General features: G+C 55.1%; 1 protein-coding gene across 1 annotated transcript; it reads left to right on the top strand.

Moving 5' to 3' along the window:
* Positions 1-783: 783 nt before the first annotated feature.
* Positions 784-2,800, top strand: PG994_005646 (beta-1-3-endoglucanase; the record flags this gene model as incomplete). The annotated part of the gene is made up of 3 exons (XM_066857055.1): positions 784-860; positions 927-2,418; positions 2,441-2,800. The coding sequence occupies 3 exons, from the start codon at positions 784-786 to the stop codon at positions 2,798-2,800; spliced, it is 1,929 nt and encodes a 642-aa protein (XP_066716324.1).
* Positions 2,801-4,387: the final 1,587 nt, after the last annotated feature.

Raw genomic sequence — 4,387 nt, 5'->3', positions numbered from 1 at the left:
GAGTATTGGAAAAGAAAGGCCTTTCACGAGCTGCTAGTTTCTGCTCACCAGTCGCCATGTATTTACTTGCATACACGAGCCTGAGTGGGCCGACGTTCGTCAACCAATCATTCCGCATAAACGCTGGCTCTTCCTAGGGGGGCCATGCCCAAGTCGGACTAGCATCAGCGTGTGCTATTCTGCACCGCGGCCGTTTTGTCCAACGGTGGGCCATGCCCGGTAAGGGACGGGGCTGGTCCGAGCGATCGGGTTCTTACAGAAAACAAGGTTGGCAAAAAGAACTCCGGCTCCCCCCCTACACCCTCGCCCATTGGCGATACGCGCCTCCAACGAATCCATACGACCCCTGTCGCTCCACTACCAGGGGTAAACCCGACTAACGATTGGGCAACGAACAGCTCTGTACTGCACGCAGTCGCTGACGTTCGATGGGATGCGCTTCATTCGTGATGACTGGGATGGAGCTCTCGGAGCATCCAAAGTCCACTCCTGCCATCATTGGGAGAGGTTGGCTCCGCAGCATCAGCCCACAAGAAAAATAAGGCGTGCCGGGGGGATCCAGTGGTTCCTTTTGATATAAGATGCTGCCGCATTCCGTCGTCGTTCAACAGAAGCCGTACAACCCACGCTCCTCCGTTGCTCTCGACAATAACCAGCAGCAGCCAACCAGTCACTCGCTTATCTGGTAGCACGTCCCGTCGTTAGAGTTACTTACACAACTCAACACTAATACGTTCGCTTTCGAAGCTTTGTTCGACTATAATCCGTAATCTAATCTGAGCAATGTCGACTGCTCGTTTCGCCCTCGGCGCCCTGGCCCTCACCGGCCTGGCAGCTGCCAACCCTATCAAGCGTGACTAGTAAGTCGCCAACACCCTCGACTTGCCAACACGTTAGAACCTTGTGATACTAACATGCCATGATAGCCCCGTCGTGAACCCGACATACCCGACTGAGCAGCCCACTACGTCTCAGCCCGGGTACCCCGTGGCGCCCATCAGCAGCAGCTCGGTTGTCGAGACCACCACGACTCAGCCTGGCTACCCTGTTGTGACCCCCAGCTACTCTACCAGCACCGCTGAGGAGACTACATCGTCAGCCCCAGTTTACTCCGTCACCTCCGTGAGCAGCACTGCTGTTGAGTCGACCACCTCGTCGGCCCCGGAGTACCCTGTCTCCTCTTTGAGCAGCACCGCTGTTGAGTCGACCACCTCGTCGGCCCCGGTGTACTCCATCTCTTTGAGCAGCTCGTCTGTCGTGACTACATCCTCCAAGCCTGGATACCCCGTTGAGACCCCCAGCTACTCCGCTAGCACCGTGCCCAGTTCTTCCAAGCCCGTCTACTCAGTGTCCAGCACGGCCGTTGAGTCCACCACCTCCAGCAAGCCTGGATACCCTGTGTCCAGCCCTGTCTACAGCGTCTCCTCGTCGGCTTCCCAGTCTTTGAGCACCTCAAGCAAGCCTGGCTACCCCGTCGAGACACCCAGCTACTCCGCCAGCTCGCTGTCTAGCACTTCCACCAAGTCGTACAACACGACCACGGCACCCGGGTACCCGGTCTCTAGCCCTACTACCTACAGCTACACGACTACCACACAGACATACACCATCTCTAGCTGTGCCCCGACGGTGACAAACTGCCCTTACGGAAGCACCACAGTTGTTACTACCACTGTTCCTTGCACTACCGAGGCCACTACTACCAAGCCTGGATACCCCGTGTCGAGCCCTGTCTACAGCGTCTCAACTGCGTCGCCTGTTTCCAGCCAGCCCGGTTACCCGGTCACCAGCCCGGAGACCAAGTATACCGTGTCTACGATTTACCAGACCGCGACCTACTCCGTGACGAAGTGCGCTCCTACCGTGACCAACTGCCCCGCTACCACCAAGCCGTATGTGACCACTGAGATCCAGACTACCATCACTACCTGCCCCGTCAGCGAGGTCACTTCTACTCAGGCTACTTCGTACCCGGTCACCACTCCGGTCACCACCCCGGTGTACCCTACCAGCGTTCCTCAGTACCCTACCGGCTACACGACCTCCACCGTCGTCACCACCGCGACGTACTCGGTGACTAAGTGTGCTGCTACCGTGACCGACTGCCCGGCTACTACCAAGCCCTACGTCACCACCGAGATCCAGACTACCATCACTACCTGCCCGGTTTCTGAGGTCTCCACCACCTACGCTACCACCACTGGAACTGTCACCCTGACGACCAAGCAGCCTACTTACCCGACCGCTCCTTACCCGATCGCCAACACCTCGGTCCCGGTTTACCCTACTACTTACCCGGTCACCGTGCCGGTCGTGTCTACGTCGACTCTGTACTCTACTACCGTCTACACGACCAAGAAGTGCGAGGCTTGCACTGCTGTCACTTCGACAACTCTCTACCCCACTGCTGTGACGACGGTCACTTGCTCTACCCTCGCAGACTTACCCTGCGCAGCCCGAGCAGCCGACTTACCCTGCGCAGCCCCAGCAGCCGACTTACCCTGCGCAGCCCCAGCAGCCGACTTACCCTGCTCAACCTCAGCAGTCTGAGCAGCCTTCAAGCTACCCGGTCCAGCCTCCTGCTCCCACCTACCCTGCCCAGCCCCAGCAGCCTGAGCAGCCCCAACAGCCTCAGCAGCCGACATACCCTGCTCAGCCCCAGCAGCCTGAGCAGCCCGCAAGCTACCCGGTCCAGCCCCCGGCTCCCACGTACCCTGCCGAGTCGACTCTGCACAGCTACCCGGTCACTCCCATGCCTACACCGACCAAGTCCACCCCCGGCCCCCTACCCCACGGGTAGTGCTCCCCCGGTGGTCACCGCTGGTGCTTCCCACATGAACGGAGCCGCTGTCGCTGCCGGCGTTGTCGCCGCTGTTGCTTTCCTGCTCTAAACAAACCTTAACGGGTACGCTTCACGATCAATAAGAAAAGCGAGTCGCAAGACGCAAAATGAGAAGACAGGGGAAGAATGTGTCGGAGAGTAGTGGAAAATAAGTGTGTCGGCGCAAGTGGTTTACAGGAAACCCGAAACGAAAAACAATCCAAAAAATCTTACTTCTCTGTGTCTACTTTTCACTTCATAGTATAATGTTTTTTCTTATTCTCTACACTCTCTCACTATAGATACGGGCGGCATCGGGGAAGGAAACCATGAGGGGGTAAAGGAAGGAAGGAAGGAACTATTTGGGATATGACTTGATGATTTTATACCACCTGCCGCGGACACATTCTCACACAGCGTTGGATAGAGGATATACATAATGATATGTCATTCATTATTTCGCATTGCTCGAGCCATCCGTTATCCTGTGGCCTTAACAGTAATAATCATCCCAATGAGCAATTCGCATCAAGGCCAAACTAGGAAACGCGCCTTCGAAGCCCAAATATGGAATGGGCGATTCTCTCAAATATGATGGCTTATGATGATACAGCGTAGTCGAGAACGGTGCGGCAGTGTTGCATTTCAGTTCTAGGTCTCCAGGCGTAGGTAGATGATGTGGTGAGATACTCGAGCCACCACAATCTGTTGCGGTCATGGATAACCCGCTCCTAAGCGACGCACTGATAAATGAACATAGCACAATCTCAATTGATACAGTGCGGCGATGATGATGACCATAGCTTTCTTAAGCCATCTATCCACGCAGCCGGCCCTTCCCAATTCCTTTACCGGCGGTGGATGGAGTGGATACTGGGTCAGAAGTCTTCAGGTCATACTTGCAACCGAGCAATAGCCCCCGGATCTCGGGTTCCTTGCTCTGCTTGAGGGAAACATATGGATGGAAACCTTATATGGTGTTGTATGTTTACAGTACGGCATGAAGGACGACAACATAGTTAGTCACACTTGCCAGGTAACGGAACGGCGTTCCTAGAATGATGATATCTCATAGGGAAGAATGGGGTTCTCCTGATGAGAGCCTCGCCAATTTCCACGTCCTGCCCGGGCTTGAAGGACTCCATTTTTCGTATGTAGCTGGTTTGGAGAAACGCTTTGCACTAAGGCACAAAAGTAAACACTTTAATGTATGTCTTGAACCTCATGGGGAATTCTTTATGTATCTGAAGTTTTATCATTAGCATCAACCTATTGGGAAGTACTTTCTCGCTAAACCCCCAATGCCAGGTGTAGAATCAACATCAGTCTACCCTCAAGAATGACGTGGACCTCCGCCTACGGCCCCAACCAGCAAAAGGCCCAGTGAGCGTCGAAGTGCCATATGTATCCATGTACAGGTTCAGCTACGGCTCCCTCCCAAAGAAACCTCTTCAATATGCCAGTGTTTCCCCAACGCCTCTAGAGCCTCCCATCCATTACATGCAATGGCAGTCCGCATACTTCCAGTCGGGAGAGGGGGTCGGGTCTCCACGGGTGAAGCATGGA

The sequence above is a fragment of the Apiospora phragmitis genome (genome assembly GCF_038363925.1).
Source record: "Apiospora phragmitis strain CBS 135458 chromosome Unknown utg000006l:1.0-5683423.0:1.0-5690449.0, whole genome shotgun sequence".
Lineage (NCBI taxonomy): Eukaryota > Fungi > Ascomycota > Sordariomycetes > Amphisphaeriales > Apiosporaceae > Apiospora > Apiospora phragmitis.
This window is presented reverse-complemented; position numbering and strand designations above follow the sequence as displayed.